The sequence below is a fragment of the Candoia aspera genome, chromosome 1 (assembly GCF_035149785.1).
Source record: "Candoia aspera isolate rCanAsp1 chromosome 1, rCanAsp1.hap2, whole genome shotgun sequence".
NCBI lineage: Eukaryota > Metazoa > Chordata > Lepidosauria > Squamata > Boidae > Candoia > Candoia aspera.
Genome location: NC_086153.1, coordinates 240,306,484 through 240,329,985, shown reverse-complemented (window position 1 = coordinate 240,329,985; position 23,502 = coordinate 240,306,484). Strand labels below are relative to the sequence as shown.

Below are 23,502 nucleotides of genomic sequence, written 5' to 3'. Positions count from 1 at the left end.
ATGGAAATGCTAAACATATTTCACACTGACATTTGAATTTAACCATTGACAAGTTACAGGGTCCACTGTGTGTAAGAGAATGAAATGCTTTTGTAGAGAGTGAGAAATATATAGGTTGGATTACAAAATATAGGGAGTGAAAAAAAAAACACAATACATAGAAAGCTCAGCAGAAGGCCAATTAAAATCTTAAGTGGCTTCTCTAAATTTGGCATTGTACAGTATTTCTTCCCCATAAATTATCTTCAGGTTCATTTCAGTAGAAGAGAAGTAACTACTCACTGTATGGTAAACAGCTGGGTTTACTACCGAGTGGCACTTCTGAAAGGGCCCGTTGCTGTTGGTCAGCAATCCGCACCAGTGTGAAGCATATTTTTCTGTGAAACAGATAAATGTGGTGTCATTTCAGAACCTTTTTTGGCTATAGATCCTCTAAGGCACATGTTGCAGTCATTCCTTGATTACAAGAAACCATAATCATTGTGTTAATCCCAAGAATCAACAGAAGCCAGAAGAGAAGCAAGAGGAGCATTCAACATAACATTCACACAAGGCAAAACATGCTTTAACATACATGCAAATTCCAAGGAATAAGTTTAAAAGTATTCCCTATCTGTGTGTGAGAGAGTGGAATTATAGAACTAGCCCCTTTAGTTATATATATTCATACTTTGTACAGATACTTGAATTCATATGTACATATATTACTTTCTTCTTTGTGACTCATGAGGATGAACTGGATGACATGCAGGGGCATCCACAGGGGAGTCAAAATTCAAGATTGCAGCCATAACCATGTGCTGAAGTCCCATCCCTTTTCATGTGCATCATATGGGTGGCACATATAAAAGGAAGCAGGTCTTTGATTGCATACTGTAGTTATAGCTGCTGTCTCAACTTTTTAAATTCTCCACACCCCTTCCATGGATGCGCCTCATGACATGGTGCAATCTGTAAGGATTGATGTATTTATATAAGGTCTCACCTCTAGTTGGGAGTTGGTATGTTTGGATTAGAACTGGAATATTGGACCAGGATAGAGAAAAGTCAAACTCAGATCGTCTCTTAGCAGTGAAGCTCACTAGAAGCCACATTCAGTACAGTGTCCTAGAACTTCCACTATTGGCTTCAACCTAATCTGATCTTGAGCTCACAGGCAACTGCAACGATGATCAGCCACATCAAAATGGCAATCAAAGCCCCATCCCTTTTTAACAAGTCTCTCACCCTCTGTATGCACATTAATAGGGGTGGGGCTTTGATTGCCTGGCCACACCTGCCATTTTGTCATCGCTGATCTTGCTGCAGAAACCCCTGCTTGAGTAAGTCACAGACTTTCAGCCTAATCTGCCTTACATGACTATTTGGTGAACAAAATGAGGGGAAATAACCATGAATGTCGTCCTAATCTTCTTGGAGGAAAGGCACGATATAAATGTGGAATAATAATGATGATCATCATCATTATCATCGTCCACTGTTAAGATGAACTGTATGTCCTGATAACTCCAGACTCAAGCAACTTCAACCATACAAAAGTTGAATATTTCAGAGTTCTTCTGGGTATCTATTTTTTTAACCCAATGCTAGAGGTGTTTCTATATGTTTTTTCTTTAAAGGGTCTCTTTTTAAAGATGTTTCTAGAACAGCCATGCTTGCTGTGAATTCTGGAAAGCACAGTGTCAACAGGACAGAGAGAAATAGGTCAGGGCAGAGTGCCTAGGAGAAGAGCAGCAAACAAATGTGCATACCATTTTCTATGCTGAGAGTGCAGGGGTTCTCAAATATGTTTTTGATATTGGGGCAATCTGCCTGTGTTTTCCAGGTATTAGCAAAGGCAGCAGAGGTTCCTTCTATCACCCCACTGATAGCTTTAAAGTCATCTGTTTGGACACCGTTGAAATTTCCACAGAGACCTGAAACAAAAGTGAAAGATATTAATCCTTTGTACATTATCATCATAACATCCCCCTTCTGTGTAGTGAGAATGACTCATTGATTTGCTTACCACATGTTTGCCCTTTGTGGCTTGGGTCCATGTACACAAACAGCTGCATGATAGGGATAAACTGTATCATCAGTTGGATGCCAAATTTTGTGTGTACAACAGTGAAGAATGAGGAAGGGTTGAGGATGGTGACATTGGCTGTAAAAACAAGACCATATAACAAGGCAGTTTTCAGATGCAAGCAAATATTTTATTTGCCACCAAGGGGTGAGTCTTATGGCTGTGGTTGTTGCTGCAGGGCATGCAGATACACGCTTGGACTTTGCATCTCAGTAAGTGATACTGATACATGCTTAGACTTTGCATCTCAATCAATAACTGATACTAATATTAACTAATAACTCTCAGGATTAACACTTCTTATTAACATGCATTAACAATTACTTGTGGTCAATAAATTAACACCTACTTCAAAGGAAAGCTCTAAGCTTACATTTAAAATCCCAAGAAAAGTCTTTGTTGGTAATATACTAGATAGCCATCTTTTCCAGTTTCTTGTTCCCTTAGCAGCCAACCCAGTACTTCTAGGCAGCCCAGAAGCAAACATGAAGGCAATCACCTCTCTTTCTGCTGTTTCCCAATATTCTATACTTGTTCTATGAACAGTATTTTAAAGCCCAATTATGGAAAGCTGGCACCCTTACCCCTGAAATCTGATTCCATTACAAAAAGAACAGTAAGGGTAGGTGACTCTATTGTCTGTGTAAACACAGTGTTATTGGTGCTAGGTATTAGGAATATGCTTCACAATTAAATAATATGTAGGGCAACTCACTGGAGCCCCATCTTCATTAACAAAGAAAAAGCTGAATTGATTTTTGTGGCTCTTTTTAATGATAGTGTGATTCCTGTGCTATAATGGACTTGCAACAATATTCAGTTCTTTATTCCATCACTGTTGAGTGATGAGGTATTATTTTACTCATACAGCTAGACACTGTACAGAATTTCAAATAAATTCCTGGAACAAAAAGTCAATTCTTACATTGGGTAAAATAGTAGAATACAAATAGTGAAGACTTGAAAGAACTTACCTGCTGAGATAGGCAGTTGAGTGAGAATCATATTCACATACACAGCCCCAGAAGACTTGACGAGAATCATCTGGGAAGTAGGAAATGCAAGGTTAGATATGGCATGCACAGTTATAAAGAATGTCTTTACTGTAGTATTTCCTTCAATCACACCAATTTTCATTATTTCTTCTAGGAAATATACACTTCTTCTTCTTGTTGTTCTTTTGCCTAACTGCTTTTTTTTTTTAACACAAGATACTTGCACATGAGGGCCACTTTGGTGTAGCAGTTAAGGCACCGGGCTAGAAACCAGGAGACTGTGAGTTCTAGTACCACCTTAGGCATGAAGCCAGCTGGGTGACCTTGGGCCAGTCACTCCCTCTCAGCCCTAGGAAGCAGGCAAGGGCAAGTCACTTCCAAAAAACCTTGCCAAGAAAACTGCAGGGACTAGTCCAGGCAGTCTCCAAGAATCGGACACAACTGAATGGATAAAAAGAAAAAGAAACCCTGTACGTAGAATCTATACTGCATTCCATTTGTTGGAATGAAGTTTCTGGCAGTAACTGGTTGAATTAGGTTTGTGTATGAAAATAAAGCCGATGAAATATTTGGAACTGGTTTTAAGTGGGACAGGGCAACTTTTTTTCCTGGGATTTTTCAGACTCAGGTCCAGAGGAGTCCTGTACCATGGGGGAATTTTCTGAATTTTGTGAGGCAGATTTGAAGACAGATAGAAAAGGAGATAAAGAAAGTAAGGGCCAGGAGCCAGGCCCCAGGAGGTAGCTCAAAATAGAGAGTAAGAACTAAGATGTGAGGAAGGGAACTATCACAGGAGAGGAGAGTAGAAGAAAGGAAAAGAGGAAAAGGAAAGTGAGGAAAGGAGGGGATAATATACAAGGCAAGAAATTTGAAGGAAATAAAACTATGGAGCCAGGACAGATAGAGAAAACTGATACTGAAATACTGACAGAAAAAAAGAAATATTCCAGAAGCTGGATCCTTTCACAAAGAAACAATGGACGGAAGTCATGAAAACCACAGAACATTGGGCAAAGAATGAACTTCACATGCTGTTTGTAACTGGGTAGTCAAGACTTTTGTTGCAAATTTCTGGTATAATGTTAGCATCAGGAGCTCAACTGAGAACTAATTTTTGCATGCCACTGAACACGCTTCACCCTGTGGTGAAAAAAGTACTCCTAAAATTACTGAGTGAGCAAGCTTCTCACTCTTGTTTCTCATACTTACTGTCTGTCCTCCATCAATGCTTATAGCTAATCCTTTCAGGCATGTCTCAGAATCTGTCAGGCCACACTTTCGAATTTCTCCCAGAACAGTGAAGACATTGCTGTCACAGAGCTGGAAAAAAAAGAGCACTAGTAGCTTGCATTGCTTGAACCTAGAGCATCCCTTCTAAACTAATGAGACTTTTTAAAGAATAAGAATACCTGACTCTTTTTTGTGGGTCAGGGTTTCCTACCCCCAATTAAAAGAACACAAAGCACTTAAAAAGTTGCAATTTATGCTTTTCCTCTTATTTGAACAAAACAATCCAATTTAACAAACAAAAAACCAGAGTGCAGCCCTCAGATACGTATCCTTGCGTCCCCCAAATCCCAGAAAACAGATCTGTAGTTGATGATTTCATAATGTCTAACCCTAACATTGGAAAAATAATCATCCTTTTTGTAAACGTTTGATGGGGAAAGGGTTCAATTATCCTGAGCACAGATTTCAAGTGTAATCAAGAAGGAGGGAGTCTTATTTCAATGGGTATGAATAAAAATATAAGACATGATGATAATTTACAGATTGGTAGAAAGGATGCACCACTCCCAGCTACAGCAATGCATGGGACCTTGTTTTCGGTGTGACAGTCCCACCTACTGCAGTTGGAGGCTGTGTTGTCACAGCTCAATCACGTGGGCAGGGCCTGTGGCACAGGTCTCTTCTATAGAATTGGTACATTCCTTTAACAGGAACTTTAAACCACAGTGCTGATGTTGAAGAATAGGAAGTCGAGGCCCACCCATCTAGTCAGGGGTGGATTACTTGGGTGGATTACTCCATGCTGATTACCTTAGTTAAGATATAGCTACAGTCCCCAAAGACAGAATAGCGTTTCTCATCAAAAGTGGAGATGTGGGAGCCACCTTCAATAGAACATACTCCAGGGCATGAAAGGCTGATGCAAGTCCACTGTCCTCCAGTGCATGTACTGAAGTAAAAAGGAGAAGAGAAAGTAATTACCCACAAATTAATAAAAGTAGCATAATAAATAAGGATTTATTTATTTTGGGGGGAGATGGGTGGTAATTAAATTTGAATAATAATAAAAATAAAATAAAATAGGCTGTTGTATTATCCTTATTCTCACATTTTCAGTGAAGCAGTAGCCTATGACCTTTGTTGAAGAATAATTTTTTACTGGTGTAAAAAACATTCCAAAGTATTGGAATGTTAATTAAGGATTTTATTGCCATGCTATTTAATGTTTTAAATGACATACAGTATTAATTGGACATCACAGCCTAATCCCTATAATCCTGAAGGAAGTATTTGTACTCAAAATAGGCTACTTTAAAAATCCTGTTTTATTTGGTAAAGAAATGAATTTATTTGGGGATTTTGATTAAAGCTCCTTTACAGAAGCATATGAGTCATGCAAGTTATGCTTGTGTTCTTAGAACACATCTGTTTTCCCCAATCTTTATCCAAATTCTACATCATGGATTTGGATGGCAAATATGCTCCAGTTCTAAATTCTAGAACATTCTCTGGATGCTTGCTATATTTTATATAAGCTGATTATCAATTTTTGACAGCTGATAATAATAGTCTTCCAGTATGTGATAAATGGCACACAGTGGCATTTAGCATCTGAAAGCAAGATCGTTGAATTGCAATGGTAGATCACAGTGATTTTTAAACTTTCTGTTTTCAGAGAAGACTACACCCACACATTTTGTACCTCTGCCATAGTGTGACAGCATTTTGCAGAGCGTTGAAGGCTACATTCTAGGTGAAACACTCAGAACTATAGCCAATGTCATATAATCAGAATTTAATGCAATTGGATTTCCCCTCCTGCTCTTCCTCCTCTTGGTTCTCCTCTTCAAAGCATCTTTGGAGGACCTCCAATTTGGCAAAGCAGATTTGGGGAAAACTGGCGCAGGAATGGAAGAGAAATGAAAAATCCATTCAACTGCGATATGCTGTTCTTTCAGCAGATGAACTTCTTCAGAAATGGTCCTCAGGTCATATAAAGTAATGCTAGGCCTTATTGTCACTAACTGTTAATGGAATCAGTGATGTGCATACCAGATGAGCAGCAGCCAAAGAGATCAGCACAGTTGATTTTCAGCTATTTGCCTACTTACACAATATATGAAGAGCTTCTTAAGGAATTCAGGGTCCAGTAGTCTATCATATTCAGTGGTATTTGCTTGCTGACATGCAAGTCAATTAGAATTATAACATTTCTAACAACATATCTGGTTGTTCTCCCAGGCTTTTGGTTAAGATGGAGGGGGTCCCTTGTTGGGTGTGTTCTTATTAATTGTGTTTCTGGCTGTATATAGTGACCAGATCCCATCTTGTTTTGGTACGTATTAGATTGGTATGGTAATATATTGTGAGACAACCAGAGCCAGTTGGAGTCAGGTGGTGCCTAAATTAATTAAATAAGTACATTTCATAATGACCCATCTCACAGTCAAAAATGTTAAGCAATACCAATAATTTCTAAAGCTTTTAATTTTGGAAGAAAAACGAATCACGTTGTGTTTTTAAATATTTGTATATCTTTCTTTCAACTCTGTGTTCTTTTGTAAATAAGAGCTTTGTGTGTGTGTGTGTGTGTGTGTGTCCGCATGGCAAGAATTTGTAGGAGGGTTCAGAAGCAGCAGCAGCATGCAAAAGCAGCAAGGAATTCATGCTCAGAAAAGAATTCCCATTATGTGTGTAGTTAAACATTATTGCACAGTCTTATTTTATTTTGACAATGACATTCTTAGTATGACTAAATATGCCCAGTATATTCTTAACAAGTCAGCCTCCCAAATAACATATCTGTTCACTTATTCCCCCCCTCCATCACTAATAAAACATTAAATCACAGGTGGGCTTCTCACCATGAAATGCACTGGGAGAAAAAAGAAGTATCAGGAGCGTAAGAATTCCCATTGTAAGTACAGTAACAATCCTTCATGGGGATGCAGCCAGAATTGTTAATGTCATCATACACAGTGCCTAAAACAAGAAATTGCCAATATATGTTATTCATGCCCATCTCACTGTTTTTAAGAAGTGTGGTGTACTTGATATCATTCCCAGTGATAAAGTCTCAGTGACACTTGTCAGCAATATACTGTGTTACATTTTCCTCAAATGCAGGAAAGCACATGTACTATTTCAACATCTGGAGCAGGGCTCCAGATCCCTCTGAAGCATGTTGTGATTTCCCCAGTTACATCTACCTGGCCCACCAAAGCGGGAAGACAGGTTGCTTTACAGATCCCTTCTATGAAGGAAGTTCATCTACTGGGACCATGAAAAAGGGTCTTCTCTGTGGTGGCTCCCTCCCTGTGGAACATCATTCCCCCAGAGATTAGATTGGCCCCCATCTTGATATTTTTCCACCTTGATACTTTCTGTCAGTGGGCCTGGGGACCCCCAGTTGAGACAGAGCTGATCAAGTGGCTGATCTGATTGTGTTTGTAGCTGTCACAGGGGGTGGGGTCGATGTTTTTTATATATATATATATGTTGTGGATTTTAATTTTGTAAGCTGCCCAGAGTCACTGTATGTGAGTTGGGCAGCCATATAAATTTAATAAATAAATAAATTTGTTTTAACATTACTGCATCCACGAACCCACCAATTTTCCTTGTGAGCCATGGTGTGTGGAAAAGGAAGCCATGATCACAAAAAAAAATTCATTCTTTATAAAACTTTCAATTGGACCCCTTCCTATAAAGCAATATTAAACAGTCAGATTTACAGATGTTATAGTTCTGGTGAAAATACCCCCTACCTACCTACCTACTAACAGTACGACATGGAATTTTGCCCATAACTGCTGTGAATGTGGTTTCATGGAAAAGCGAGCCAAAATAAATAAATAAATAAATAAATAAAAAGCCCTGTTAAAGAAAGACCTCTCCACCATGTTCATGAACCCAGTATCAGGAAGAAGAGACATTTTGAATGATGTCAACAAAATTGGGGTGTAACTGTTCTTACAATTTCTCCCATTTTAAAAAAAAAACAACCTTCCCAAGCAAATATAATACCATTCCAGCACTCAACCCATCTTCTTGATTTTTTAAATCAAATAAATCTATTTTATTTTTATTTGTAAATCTCAGTACAATTCTAGACCAAGAAACAGACTTAAAATACAAAACATCCAGCATAAAAGTTTGTTTTCTCTTCAGATATATAAATAAATCAATAACTGTTTAAAATTCAAACAATTTAAAGTCCTTCCTTTCCTTCCCGCAAATAATGTCTTTTCTGTACATCATCTTTATAATGCCTCAACAGAATGTTTAAACAAATCCAATCAAATTAATATCAACTATTCCCAGGAAAGACAAAATATGTGCTTATTTTTATCCTTTATATGGTCTTTTCTGCAAGAGTACTAAAGTGTAATTTTTCTTTCACATGTCACAGAAGAGCAAAGGCCCTACTGTGACCCTGTTTTCCTTTCCATGCTCCCTGTTATGAAATTCCACGCAGCCACTTCTATAACAAGGAAGATACTTGTTTTTCTTAATACCCAAAGACACTTCGGCCAGACAACTGCAAGTGTATAAACAAGCGAGCACGGATACGGACTTACCGGGGGGACAGAAACAGCCATCTATGCAATGATCATCGCACAGCTGGGAACGTTCAGAATTGGTACAAGTGTCAAAACAGGGGGATCCGCATTCTTGGTGCTGCATGTTGAAAGGACACGACTTGGCTGAAAGTGGAAATGAACAATGAGACATTAGAAACTTCATATGTACTTTTTTTCCTCTGGAGGTGAAAATGTCTTAAACAGAATGAAGGCAATACATTTTAGTCCTCAGTGAGAAACAGCTTCTGGGAGGCAATTATTAAGAAGCTGAGTTTATAATCAGCCTGGAAAAAAGAAGCCACCATGTGAAGACAGACAAGGGGAAACACATGACACCACTTTTCAGATGCATAAAACTGGGCAGACTTTTTTTTTTTTTACAAACCTTGAGGGCTGAACTAAATCTAATGGGTTATAAGAAGAGGTAAATTTCAGGCAAACATTAGTGCCAGCTTCTTAATGGTAAGAACAGTTCAAAACTAAGCTAAATGCTGGATAGGGGTATGCAGAGTTCTTGACAAGCTTGATACCTGTGGCCTTCACATGTTGCTGAACTAAACTCCCAGCATCACATCCATTAGCCTAATTGGCTGAAGTTGCTTCAGCAATATTTGAATTTTGTAGGGTGCCTCCCTTTAGTTTGGATCTGGATTTCCCTCCGTGGGCAGATAATTGATCTTGATGGCCTATCATGCCCTCTCTGTTTTATTTAGGATCCTATACACTGATTCCAAGGAGTTCTCCAGAGAAATGCAATTTTCTTTTGGAAGTAATACTTACGGCACAAATCTTGTGTTCGCCATTCAAGTGGCTGTCCACCAGCATGCGCACATTGCTTGGAGTACTCAGCAAAGGTGTTACAGGTGCAGACTTCAGTCACAGACTTATCACAGTTGCATAAGTCTTGTATGCAAGCATTAATGTAATCCTGCACTTCAACTAATGCATTGCAAGCTGCAAATGCTTTACCAGTCAGTATACTTTGGCACACAGTAGTCTAGAAAGAAGAAATTAATGCTGCTAAGACAATGAACTTAACACCATGAAGTGTATAAACACAGTAACCTACTATAACACTATTGATTTGCATTGCTAATATTTGCAAGCTCATATTTATTTTCAAGATTTTACTGTTTTAATTGTCTTCTATGTACCCTTGAGAAAGACGGAAGGAAAAAGGAGAGGAAAAAAGCAGCAGAATTCCCTAAAAAAGGATGAAGTGAAAGAAAAATCCTTACAAGCTCTTGGCTGCATTGGCCTCCGGGTAAAGGGATAGAGTCTTGGCATTGTTCTGTGGGTCCGTCCATCTTCTGCATGTTTCCAAACTGAAGAGGAGTCAGCTTGACATCTGCAATACGCAAAGTTTCAAAAAGCCATTCTAGAGTTACTCACAAAGTAGGATTAGAAGATGGGAAAGACCTGTCTGGACATAGGCTGCAACTTTATTATATTCCCTTTACGTGAAATAAATCTGGAAAAGAGGGCCAAGAAAGAACATGAATCTTCATGAGATGAAACCAAACTGATACCTGGCAAGATGGTGAGGTTAATTATGCCAATCTTGCCTTCCCTATCATGAAGAGGTAAAGTCCTCTCCTTAGTTTCAGATGTCATGTGCCACTGAGCAGGGGTGTTTCAGGGGACTAAAAGCCAAGATGGTAGCAGTAACCGCAAGTTCAAAGCCCTACCCTTTTGAATGCCATCTTAACTTTTTTTCACAAGCCCCTCCTAGATACCCCTACCAACGAGGCCTCTTGAATTTATTTCTATGAAGCTTCAATCTTCATCTCGTGCCTATGCATTAATTGTCTTCCAAGTTATCATTACAGGTAGTCCTCGTTTAGCAACTCACAATTGGGACCACAACTGTGGTTACGATCTTGCTTCAGCTTTCCTTTGCTTGACAGACCTGTGCAAGTCATAAATGCAAGGACCAAAGCAAAGTTACTTTTTCATCACTGTCTTAACTGCGAATGGTCACAAAATGAGGCAGTCGCTAAACAAGGACTATCTGTAATATAAGGGCCAGAGCAACCGTATAATTTTTATGTCACCACTGTGGCACTTGGAGTTCCAATGTGCCTGTGGAAACTTTCCTTGATGCCTTTTATATTTCCTGCCCCAAATGACTTTATTTAAAATAGAAGCTGGCATCCTGAAAAACAAAGCAGTAGCCTCCATCGTCTTCTTAATTTTTAAGGATATTATTGACTTAATTAGGAGTCCTGTACTGAATATAATAAAGCCTACTGCTTTATTTCAGGATGTGCCTATCTGCCCTTAAAAAGGCCAAAGATAACCCGGTGGTATGGAATAGGTCTGGGCTACAAATCCCAGACAATCACTAGTAGGCAGCAATAAGTTAGTGTTTTCTGTATCTTGTTGCTGCCATCTCATGGTTGTCTTAAGCCCAGATCTGGTAGCTCTAAATAGATAGCTTCCTGCAAGGTAGGAACTGGAGGGTATGGATGCAGCATTCTGCTAAGGCATGGCTTTGTAAATGGTTAAGGCCTTTCTGGCAGCCATTTTATAAATAGCTAGCCCTTCCCCCTCAGCAAAACATTTCATGAGAACACCTAAAGCATGTTCTCAAAACTGCCATCCCAAATAGGATCCCTGTTAATTTTGGAAAATCTGCTACCTCTTAAAATAACCCTAGGAAATCTACTAGACTGAGTATCAAGGTTAGAAGGTTGTTGACTTGGGGGATTGACACAAGTACATGTTTTATTTAGTCTTTGAATATTCCCACCAATTCCCACCTTTCCCAAGAGGAAAGGAAGGGTGAAGGCAGGAGAGGGGAAGAGACGGCAAACACAGGAGTAGGGGCAGATAGCACCTAATTCAATGTGGTGCTAAACTTGGTTGGCCTTTCTGGTTGTGGTGTCTTGGACTTTGCTCAGTAGCAAACTTCAAGAGGCACTACTGATCTGTGAGCAAGAGAAAAACAGCCAGCTCCATATTAGCTGATTGCTCAGGTACGAAAGTGACTAAATTACTCAGCTTAGCAAAAAAGCCTTCTGGGTCCCATCAGTTATTAAACCACTGAGATCCGTAATGATTCCCTGATGGATGGGACAGGTAGGAGAGAAAGGCAGGAATATATCAAAATTAGAGCGTCAGGCCTGCCATCCTTGAAACTTCTATGGACTGGGTATACTACAGACACCCTTATATAGGCCCACTCTACCTGTGTCTCAAACTATGAGCCAGATTTTGTGTGTGTGTGGGGGGGGAGGAGGTAGAGAACAGGTTCTAGCTTAATCTGAGCTGTAGCTCCTTGCAAGAGACAGCCACTATTCTCCATTCCTGGCACATCTCCAGTCCCTATTAAACTTGGCAGCCATCTTTCCAGGCTACAAATAAAAAACAGAAAACAAGGTTTTAGAGATGCAGGGACTTTCTAACAAGTTATGAAAAAGAAATAATAACAAAACAAACCTATGATCCTTTCATATTTGGAAGTGGTTATTCCAAGAAACAATCTTGATCCTTGTAAAACATTATACAGTTACAGGACTTTAAGGCTGTTGAATCAACTATCTTTCAGCAGCATTTGCCAAAATAAATCCTGTTCTACAAAGGAGCTGGTGAGTGACTCATACCCCAAAGCAATAAAAACAGAAGTCTGTCATTTTTGCCACTTACTGTTGGAAATGAATTCATTGTAGATTGCGATTTTATTGAAATCCCCACAAAGACCGCAAGTTTGATTAGTATATTTTTCATTTAGTTCCAGCTAAAACAAGACAAGAAATGTAACTGTAGGAAAGATCTAGAGTTTTAAGAATGAAACTTAAGAGTTGACATCAGGTTATGTATAACAGGTGTAGAGATGAACCAATATTTACAAACAAGTTCAGTTGGATTAATCTTTAAGGTCTGATAGTAGAATTTTGGTGCCTTTCTTATTTTTGAATTCTCATTAAATCCAATTAAATCTCATTAAATTCTCATTAAATCCAAATCCAGTCTTTGGCTGTCATGTTAAATCTTAGTGTAGCACAATCTAAACAGACCATTCCTCCCTTTTTCCTATGGTGCAATCAAAACTGAACATAGTAAGCTTTTGTTTCTGATGTCCCTTAATCACAGATTATCATGGTATTTGAGCAGTAAGCAGTAGCTAATATTAACTATGATTTACTTTAGCAAGCCTACTCATAAGCCATTATCACTCTGGTTAACATTAAGCTTCTTCAATTTAAAGTACAAATGAAGCTTTCCAAACTCTTCCTTGCAGTCAACCCAGAATAGAAAAAAAATGACAACCCCCAATTTTGCTGTAACTCATTCTTTGGGGTATAAACTAAGGTTTAGCATAGTGTCTGAATATTGTCAGATACCAAACTAATTGAGACAAGTACCAAAGTTCCAATAAGAAAAGAGATAAGACATAAATGAAATGAGACTAAAAACAGAATGTTCGTGATGACTGGGGACTAGGATTGTCAGTCAAAGCATGGTAACATGGGACACCTCCTCCCAGTTTATATCCTAGAGGGAGGAAGAAACTACAGAGAGAGGGATCTGGAAGGTATGAATTGAAGGACAGGCCTGGGGAATGCTTAGAGTCCTCAGCCCTAGAAAAACCTTCAGCTGTCAGAGTGACAGATTGATAAGTATATAATGGCCATATAGTGCCGTGGAAGGCAATGAGTGACAGCCTATAGATACATTCTTCTATTAAGGGAACTTATTTACTGTTGGCATACAAATCTGATGGCATTAACTCTTCAGTTCCCCTTGACCTACTGACCACAAGGGGGAGTAGGTGTAGATGGAGAGTTAGGTATTTATTCTCTGACTCCTCTTGTGGATCACTCTTTCTCATCTTTATCCAGGAGATTGCTAGGTCACTTCCTTCTGCCTTTCTTCCTGGGCACACATGCCTGGGACATGTGTTCTTGAACTCTCCTCTTGGTAGGCTATAGCTTTGACTCTTCCCAATACATATTTTTAACCCTCCTTTCTGTTATAAAACTTGCTTTGCTAGTCCTTGTTCAGGTTAGATTCCCTGCTGTTGGGAACACTTGCATGATGCACACACAGAATGCTTCAACCTTCAATATTTACAGTCCACTTTAAGATATGGAATAAAAGTTAATTTGATTCATTGTTTAAACATTATTGAAGTTACTGAGTTCTTCTATATCTTCTCCAGATTCCATTTTAGTCATATTACCTCAGTGCACATGCACACATTAAAAAAAAGATAGAGAAGAAAAACAGTATAATTTCCAAATTAGGAAAAATTTGGCGGTGACAGCAAAACCAATAAATTGGTTACAGTCCCCTAAATTAATGGGATTATGCTTTAATTCTGAAAGAAATAAAAAGTGAGGACTCTCAGAACAAAGAGTATATGCAACACTGCCATAATAATTGGTATTCTCCTTGCACTTCATATTAAAAGACAGCTTTAATTTAAATGCTGCATAATTAAGGCTACTACTTCTGGGATGCAAAATCTGACTGATCACTAGATGACAGCAGTGAGATGTGGAAAACTCTTAAGTCTTTGCTTCCATCTAGTGATCATCCAGATTTTTGCAACTTGGATCTGATAGTCCTTGCATAGCTGTTGTACTTCCATTTTCTAATTGTGCAAGCAATGATATTTCCAAGGACACACAGTTAAGAATACAGATTAAATGAGGAAGCCATCCATATTTATAGATCACTTACATTGGGCTAAATCTAGATTCACTCAAATCAAAGAGTATCAAAGCCAATTGCAAAGATCACCACTTGATGAGAAAGAATTAGGAAGATGCAACTGTTTGTGGGGGCAAATCTGGACTAGACAAGCCCTTGAAATGGTCTATCATTCTTCTGTTCTTCATAGTTAACTCACAGTCACTTTAATTGGAGAGAGTCTTTTAAATATTTTATTTATTTCTATAAACCATAATGTATATGGTTATATACCATAATTCTGGGTGGCCCACAGCAACCACAATAAAAAGATGTATGAAGCAATTTAAAACAAAATTGAAAAAAACAGGCTGGCACCCTAATGCCACACTCCCCAACCACCACCACCGGGCTCCAGCCTAACTTCACCCCATCCCAATGCTTGGGGGAAGAACCAGCTTTTTAAGGCCTTCCAGAAGGTTAAAGGTGGAGTATGATTAAACTGAGATCCAATCCATTTCCCCTTCTCTTTATTAGGATTAATACCAGCATGACATTCAAGTATGAGCTTTTCCATGCCAGAACAGCCTTAAAGTCACTGGGAGTTTGTTATCTATCATGTCAAGTATTTTTGAATTACAGTTAAATACACACAGGTGTTCTTGTTGTTGTATATAATTTCCCATAACATATCATACTTAGAAATATGTTTACACACACATAGACACACACCCACATACAGCATATACTGTATTTATGGTATTTATGGTGTATGTATATGTATATGTATATATCTCCTTGCATCATCTAGAATGGATTCTTACCAAAAGGCCATCCTCTTGATTCCACCACAGCATCAGTCCTAACTTCCCTTGGACCTTAATATAATCTGAGCTTCTCTCCATCAGGATTCCTAAGTGGCTGTAAGGCAGCTGAACACTGGAAATAAAGCAAATTGCAACTGAAAGTGACTGAAATTGACTCACAGGAAACATCCCATTTACAAATACTAAACTGAAATAAGAACAACATATGAAATTGCATTCTTCCTCCTTGCCCTGGTGTGACTGGAATTTGTAGCAGTGAAATAAGAAAAATTATATTGCTTTACTGTTTATTGAAACTTACGGTTCTTCATTGACAGTAATGGACTTTGAGTCCAGTTCAATGGCCACTCCGTCAAGTTTCACAGACACGTGGCTTATAATGGTAACGTTCGCAACCACCGAGCGTCTTATTTGCACATTGAAATCTTCATAGGAGGACTTGCAGTGGGATGCAAAGACATAATTGCAGATCCCAGGGAAATGATAGATGTCTCCATCAAAGGTCTTGAAGTGGAAGTTGCCCCAAGTGCTACACACTCTATCATTATGAGCTGAGTTCCCAGCTGTGGATTCAAAGTAATATGTAAAACTTTCTATTCAAGCCTACCCTCTTCATCCACCTATTCAGTCATACCCACCCCATCATCTGCCCATTCATTTTCCCATCCATTCCTCTAAGATACATAGCCTCAATTTTTTTAATATGAAATATTGATTTATTTATCAAATTTGTCACCACCCATCTCCTCTCACCAGAGGGACTCTGGGTGGTTTACAACAAGAATAATCAACTAAAATATATATATAAAATACAATACAATATATAAAAATATAAACACCATTAATAAATAACTATGAAAATAGGAGTAAAAATAAAGGCCAAGTGGCAGGACATAACACAGTCCATGTAGGTGAGGAGCGCTCTAGGGTGCCAACCATCCCCAAGCAGAGCTACTCCCTTCTCCACCCCAAGCAAGATGGCAGAACCAAGTTCACACTGAAATGGCAACATTTCAGTGTGATTATTCATTGGTGTCTACTACTGACTTCCCTTTCCTTCCATCCTTCTTTCCAACCTCCCTGTTCCTAACTGGTATGCTAAATTCCTCTATTTTCACTTTGAGATCACACCACTGATGTGAATAGAACTAAACTCAACCGTTGATATGGAACAAGTAATCTGAAATATTCAATATTATCTTTAACCAACTTACCCTTGACAGCCATTGTTGTTCTCAATCCAGGGATCACACTCACAGGACCTGGGGGAGCTAATGTGGTAAAAACTGAAGGAAGAGAATACTATTATAAAACAAATATTTGCACAATGCCACAAAATATTTCTAGACCTCACTAATGATTACCTTTCTAACTCTGTGATACAACATACAATGATATTGTTTCTTTCTAATATTTATTTCAGTAGATTTGTCATTCTCTGATCAACTGAGCAATTGGAAAATTCTGAACTGGAATTCCAAAGGCTATAATGTAATTCTTAGAGTACAGGTTGAAGGAATAATTATAATTTATCAGATTGGCAATTCAAAGCTTTTTGTATTTACTTGGTAATAATTTAAGTTCCTCTGAATTTAGTGGCATCTGTTCCTGAATAAATATGCACGTAACTAGTATGAAAACTCTTTTAACAAAGTTTTCAAATAAAAAATGGAGATAACATTAATACATCACACAAGTAAGAGATCAGAATTCTACTATGTTAGATAAGGGCTCTAACTGCAACTTTATCTATATGAAATTATCAGTGCTAAAATTATGGGAATTTTTCTTCATATAATTAAGCTTAATCCTGAAACTACTTGCCCATATACTGTAAAAGCAGCCATGTTAGCAAACATTTTTTTTCCCCATTGTGCAATCCATATCAAACTAAGAGAATTAATTCCTTTTTCTGTGCTTGGATTTCTTTATAAATGGGTAGTGGAACAATATAGTAGGATTTCAGTTGTTGGCAAAATGTAATTATCTTTAAAGAATATTTCTTTGCAAAGATGGCAATTACTCGATAGAAAGAAGGGCGGAAGTCAAAATTCTATGTTTTCTTTCTTTTTTTAAACTTCTTTTCTTTTTTCTTTTTTCTTTTCCCTATTTTTCTTTTCCTTTTTTATACTTCTATTGTATTGTAAAATTCTTATGAAACTTTTTTAAAAAAAAAAATAGAATCTCTTTGCTGATAAGCTTGAACCAGGAACCTAAATCAACTTATCTTGCCAAGGGCAAAACTTACAATAGCATGGTATTTTCAGTGTTGCCCCATTGAAATAACGACTCATCAAATTTTGTGTGAGGAAAGAAGTCCTGATCCCTCAAACCCAGGTCTGGTCAACCAAAGGACCTTAGTCTATATACAGCCATGATTTTTTTTGTAGTTCTAGTCCTTTCTGGCCTCAAATGGTTTCCAGCCATTTTGAGAGAGGAAATTCACAAAAAGTATGTTAAACCTAACATTGTCAGCATATTTTTCACAAGAAATAAACAAAATTTTCCCCCACAAACCCAGGAAAAAAAGCAACTGAAAATCCTGGCCAAGCCCATGAGCATAAACACAGCTCCAAGCATTATTTTTCCATTCACTATAGTCTTGGTCCACCCAGAAGCTGTTAAGTGTGGCTGCTTGCCAGTAAGTAGTAGCCATCCAGCTGTAGTAGCACACCATCCCAAATTTTCCTTTCATCACAACCTATTATGTTTAGCACAAGAATCATTGCAAGATTTCTCCACCCTTCTGTTTGCAGAGCGACTCATATTTGCAACTTATCCATATCAATTGAAGCGAATATTTGTAGCTCAGGGTTGAACTGTGGAGTCCTTGGTGCTCTTTGAGCCTTGTGGTTTTCTCAAAACAATAAGGCTCAGAGAGCACCAAGGACTCCACTTATCTATATGATTGAAGAACCAGTGCTTACCATTTGGCACCATGTAACTGTGGCAGTATAGCTTTAAATGGTTGAAATGTTTAATGATTTAATGGAGGATTCAAGTTGAGTTTATTTCAACATTTTATATAAAGTGAACTGTATGAAATGCATGCCAAGACCTATTTTAAGGCCCATCTTGATGATCCTTTGCATAATACATGTCAAAGAAATTGACTGGAGATTTAGATTTAGATTGGTAGATAATATTGATTAAAATCTAGAGGGTGTTATATTAAGAATTAAACCAAGAATGAATCATCCATTTCCCAGGGTAAATCATCCTGGCTCTTAAATTGGCCTGAATGTTGGACTTTGGCAGGAATATGTCCCATTCTTATCTTAATTTCTTTAACTCCGTTGTTTCCATATCAGTTCTGTCCAAACCATTTATTATTATAGCTAAAGAGACATGAACTTGAAGCTAAATTGTCCTTTTCTAAATTGGAAAGGATGGAATAAGATAAAAGGGATACATTAATATTAAATTACCTAATATCATGGGTGTATGGCTTGCATATCCATGCATACAGAGTATATTTGTTCAGTAACATTATTCAAATAAAATTCTAGATTAGATACTGTAACTGCACAGTGAGTAAGTGTACTCCTTAACTGATGAAAATGAACAATACTTCAGTGTAAAGATAATTTTATCTTTAAAGCACCATCTGAAAAGACATGGTTATTGCCCTGTGTGTTTTCTTAGTTGGCCAACCTGTCATTTGTTCTTTAAATAGAAAGAACAGCAGCAGGATGTGCAATTATTTCCATGAACTTTGAAAATGAACAGTTTAGTTTTGCTTTTAGTACGCTGCACAGCTGCCATTCACAAAAAGAATTAAAAGGATGGGTTGAGGGAAGCAAGAATATTGGATTGGTTGACTGGCTTTGCAAGTATATTCCCAAATATTTGTGGGCCAACAGCGAGAAAGCCTGTTCTAAGCTTTTTCTCAGTGATAGTTTGGAGGGATGACGGAAGAAGCTATTGCCTGCTTCTTTCAACTGACCTTTGCTAAACCTCTTGCCACTTGTTCCTTCTTTCTGTAATTTCACTTTACAGAGGTTGAAGCCTTACTATGAGGAGAAAGCAGCTAGTTACCATGTCCCTGGGTTTATGATTCTTCTGCCCAGCTGAGCTCAAACAATGCCCAGCTCTGACAGATTCTGCAAGTTGTTGCCTTCTTATATCTTGGGATGATGCCCACATTCCTGTTCCACTCCACTCCCCATTCGCCCGAGGGACAGATGATTAACAGGCGATATGATCGCCATCTTCATATCTGAAGGGCTATTATGCATAGGTGATGAAGCAAATGTATTTCTTGTTGCTTGGGAGGGTAGGGCCCAAATCAAAGAGTTCAAATTACAGAAAGAGAAAAGGAGAGAGGGAGGGATTGTGAATGTCATGTGTTAGGAAATATTAAATTTAAAAAAAAATTCCTGGTGGCACAAGTGCTAATGACAGAGTTTGGATGACTGTATGTGTAATGATGGATGTCCTGCTTTGGCAGGGGGTTGGGTCTTACTGGCTCTACTAGTTCCTTATCTCTGACACACTTTGTGAAAGGCTCCCAGAGATCCTCTGTGTAAAGGGAAGAGTGGTAAGAGATGGCATGCCTCTCTGCTTGCCTGACAGCTCTTCTGTCTCTGCCTCTGTGCTGCCGCCCATAAGAGAGGGACCGATGATTTCTCTGCCTGCATCTTGCTGCTTAATCAGAGAAATCAACCTGCAAAATCTACTCCTCTTCCTGAAAGACCAATAGAAACTTGTGGCAATGCAGTCTTATTTTTCACCTTTCAGCCCTGCCCTCATTCAAATAATGTTATGGATACCTACAGTCATATGTCTGCTGCACTAACTGCTCATCAGGATACAGGTGCTGTTGATCATAGAGCTGGTCCTCATATTGGGACTGCTGATCTTGATACTGGGACTGCTGATCCTCATACTGGGACTGCTGATCCTCATACTGGGCTTGTACTGTAGCAATAATTAGAAAAGCAAAGGGTTAAGAATGATCATGGCCTTCATGAAAATATTCACCTGTAACAATTTTGCAAAATACTGTTATCCCTCCAGTGTTTTATTTATTCACTGAAATACTTTATTTTGTCTATTCATCAATCAGTAGTTAAAGTAGCTAAAATTAAAAAAAGTATTCAATGAAATATAGAATTCAAGGCAGAAAAACAACTACCTGGAGTCATACTAATTCTGTTCTCCTTTAAAAGCACAGCTAAAAAATGGCCCTTTGACTTGCTGTCTAAAAGCAAGAAAGGAAGGGATTCCAGAGAAATGTTCTGTGAAGTTTATTCCAATATTTTGGCCTCATTATTTTAAGAGCCCTAGTCCTCTCACTAGGCATACTAAATTCAATGGGCATCCTAGCATACAGGCAGAAGGCAGACCGATTTGATCCTATGTTTTACAAGTACGAGAATTTGTAATTCCCCCTATTCAAAGTAAATGTCACTGGACTTCTAGTTATATATATGAGGTTTTTGCGAACTACAAGTCTGTCTGCACAGCTCTCGTATACGTTGCAGATGTGCATACAGTTCAATATACATGTGGCAGCTTCTTTAAAATCAGTGAAATTTCTGTCAGTCGAGACTCATTAAAATCCTACTGATTTCAGTGTTTTTACTCTACGTATAAAGAAGAGAACAATGCATACACATGAGAACAACACCCCCACCAACACAAGCAGGGTAAGCCCGTGGATGTAAACAGAGAGCAAACCCCACTCCTCGCACTCCTAGTCTGGCAATGAAACATCTGCAAGAGAACAGCAAGGCTCAGAGAGCACCAAGGATGCCACATATAAATAAGTCTGGAAACAATCTGTCAAGTGTCTTGTTACATATTTTTGCAATCCCTTTTGGCATTATTGGTGCTAAATAAAATATATTTCAAAGTAAGTGATTTCTTTCTCCTCTTGCCCCATGTGCATAGTCATGGTAATTATAGTCTCTGGAATAACTTGCTAATATTTAGGAGACCGAAAAGAAATTATTATAAAAGCAAGTTTTGAGAGGTGAAGCCTGCTTGTCTCCATCTAGAATTCAATGGTGTTAAAACATGAACCGTTCCAGATAAAACTAAAAGACCATCTTAGTCCAGCATCCACCTTTCCAGTTATGATCAGCAAGATGCTTCCAGAAAGACTCTAAGTAGCACATCTAGATAATGGAACTTTCTCCTCTGTTCTCACCCTGCAAACAGATATTCAGTTTTTGCTGCCTCTGAACATGGAAGTTTACAGCTATTTTAAGGCAGTGACCATTCTTTTGGCTTGTGACATCATATTCCATAATTGTGTGCCATGCCGAGCAATACTTTCCTTAGTCTCTCTTTAGTTGCCATCTGCATATTTCATTGAGTATTCCTATTCTGCTATAAGAGAAAGGAGGAACATTCTCTTGATCTTCTTTCTTCAGGGCATTTAGAATTTTACTAGTCAGATTCAGCTTCGAGTCAACCATTCTCCTACACTTAAAAATTTTCAACTGATTTAGCCTTTACTCCTATGGCAGAGCACTAAGCTGCTGAATATTTTTGCTCTGTCCCTTTCTGGCTCTTATAATGAGGTAGCCAGAATTGTGGAATATTCCAAATGCATTATATACGTGCATTATATGTATTATATGTATGCATTATATGTACGTATATGCATGCACACACACACAAATTGAGCCATGCACATATACATTAGCAGTTTGTTTTAAGTCTATTGTTAATACAAAATAACTTACAATTTAAGTTATTTTATATATTTGATTAATAGACTATGACCCATATGCATGTATGCCTATAATGTGCTATTTGTCTATATAGTATGGTATAATATTTCTGTGTTTTCTGGTTGAAATACTACAACAGAAATGATGATGATGATGATGATGATGATGATGATGATGAGAGGAGGAGGGCCTAAAACAGATTTTACCTTCTTACTGCTTTTGAGCCTTACATTTATATTCTCACCAACCTATCAGTAACCATCCTAAGTGAATAATATTAGATTTTGTTAGAATCTGGCCTCTTCATTCCATCTAAGTCCAACAAATCAAACTTCTAAAACCAAACAAACAAACAAACAAAACTTACCACAATGAATCCTGAATGTTATGTTTCAACCAGAACCTTATTAAAATATGAACTTCTGGCATCTTCTTCTTTTATACCTCTTGGAGAACTTTCCAACATCTTCTTACAAGTACATTGAGAAGAAATTGTGCAAGTTTGCTTTGCAATAACTGCACTGACCTCTATGCTACTTCTCTAGTATTTGTGGACAAAAGTAGGAGATGGAATCTTAATTCAGGCAGATCTGCTAAGGTATAGTAGCCTACATAAGCAGCCCTGTCTGTTGTGAGATACTATTAATCATATTTATCAATAAACCAAAGCCCCTGCAGTTTCAAAAGACAGCTACACTTATTTCAAGCATGAAGGGTATGGGGGAATGGAAGAAAAATGATAGTATTTTCCCAAGAAGATGATCTATAGAGGCAGTGCTGAAAATAAATAACTTTGGTTATGGTTCCAGATAGTTTTTTGGTGTTGTCTTTTGAACTGTTTCAACCCTCATAATTTCCATCCAATTTCTCTGGGAAATGAATTTAAATGCTTAGGAAAAAATCCAGAACAAGAGGACTGCAAAAAAAAAAAGTGTGCGTGTGTGCACATGTATGGTTGTCATTGCTGCTTCATCATTCGAAATAATCTTTTCAGAGTATCTTATCTCTGTAGATCACATTAAATAAACGTCTGTTCCTTATTTCAAAAATTCTTGATTGTACTGAAATTTATAGGACAGTACGTGATCTCAGTAAGCCATAAAGTACACATTCCTTGTATGGCTGATGATCCTAAATTCAATTAATTCCACACTGGATTTCTAGTTCATCAAAGTAGCATAAACTTCGCAATGGACTTAAAGAGCTTAATAATCTTGATATTACAAGACCAATGCAGTGTTCTTGTTTGCCCCATTAACCTCTCAGGTTTGTAACTTTCCACATTCTCATTTGACAAACTGTATATATTCTCTCAGAAAAAGGAATTGGAACATAAAAGATAGAATTAATTTTCTATGCTTTATATTGCATTGGCTCCATTGACCACTGATTTTTCTTTTCTTTTTCATCTATCAAAATACTGGGCAGCGTGTCAATAAAAGCCAGAGTATTGGTGATATGAAAACTCAGGCAAGTGTT

At 38.0% G+C, this 23,502-nt stretch overlaps 1 protein-coding gene across 1 annotated transcript in view; it reads right to left on the bottom strand.

The window, feature by feature from the left end:
• Positions 1-21,594, bottom strand: part of LOC134507293 (mucin-5AC-like) — a 75,251-nt gene extending 53,657 nt beyond the window's left edge. The window contains exons 1-16 of the mRNA XM_063317825.1: positions 21,495-21,594; positions 20,117-20,260; positions 16,555-16,626; positions 15,642-15,903; positions 15,338-15,452; positions 12,525-12,615; positions 10,115-10,224; positions 9,657-9,873; positions 8,874-8,999; positions 7,158-7,275; positions 5,104-5,242; positions 4,273-4,383; positions 3,043-3,112; positions 2,009-2,146; positions 1,752-1,916; positions 283-377 (exon numbers count right to left, since the gene is read on the bottom strand). Coding sequence (XP_063173895.1) covers positions 283-377; positions 1,752-1,916; positions 2,009-2,146; positions 3,043-3,112; positions 4,273-4,383; positions 5,104-5,242; positions 7,158-7,275; positions 8,874-8,999; positions 9,657-9,873; positions 10,115-10,224; positions 12,525-12,615; positions 15,338-15,452; positions 15,642-15,903; positions 16,555-16,626; positions 20,117-20,260; positions 21,495-21,594 — 2,073 coding nt within the window. The remainder of the gene's footprint in view (positions 1-282; positions 378-1,751; positions 1,917-2,008; positions 2,147-3,042; positions 3,113-4,272; positions 4,384-5,103; positions 5,243-7,157; positions 7,276-8,873; positions 9,000-9,656; positions 9,874-10,114; positions 10,225-12,524; positions 12,616-15,337; positions 15,453-15,641; positions 15,904-16,554; positions 16,627-20,116; positions 20,261-21,494) is intronic.
• Between the last annotated feature and the right edge of the window lie 1,908 nt (positions 21,595-23,502).